We start from the raw sequence: 345 nt of genomic DNA on the forward strand, positions 1-345 counted from the left end.
CCAGCGGGTGAGGAGCCACTGGCTGGGAGCGGTGGGGTGGGCATGGGGGGTGGCAGGACAGCATCGGGGCAGTCTTTGTAGGCACCTTGCCTTGGTAGCATCATATTAAGCCATGTCAGCCCTTGCCCGTTGGCCAGTCCTGCTCTCCAGGGTGGATGGACCGTGCTGAACCCACCAGGGGATGGATGAGCACTGACTCGAGTGGTGGCAGGATGGGAGCTCACCCGCCCAGTGCTCACCGCCTTCTCGTCTCTCCCAGCTCTTGCAGGAGGCCACCATGAGCTCACTGTGGTGCTCGGGCAGCGGGGACGTCATCGAGGACTGGTGCCGCTGTGACTCGAGTGC

General features: G+C 64.1%; 1 protein-coding gene across 1 annotated transcript in view; it reads left to right on the forward strand.

Annotated features, from left to right (window-relative positions):
* The window catches only part of ASTN1 (astrotactin 1), a gene marked incomplete at its 5' end in the record, with an annotated part of 18,243 nt that overhangs the window by 9,799 nt on the left and 8,099 nt on the right, over positions 1–345 (forward strand). Inside the window, one exon of the mRNA XM_009583302.1 lies at positions 260–327. Coding sequence (XP_009581597.1) covers positions 260–327 — 68 coding nt within the window. The remainder of the gene's footprint in view (positions 1–259; positions 328–345) is intronic.

Source organism: Fulmarus glacialis, unplaced genomic scaffold, assembly GCF_000690835.1.
Source record: "Fulmarus glacialis isolate BGI_N327 unplaced genomic scaffold, ASM69083v1 scaffold22238, whole genome shotgun sequence".
NCBI classification, from domain to species: domain Eukaryota; kingdom Metazoa; phylum Chordata; class Aves; order Procellariiformes; family Procellariidae; genus Fulmarus; species Fulmarus glacialis.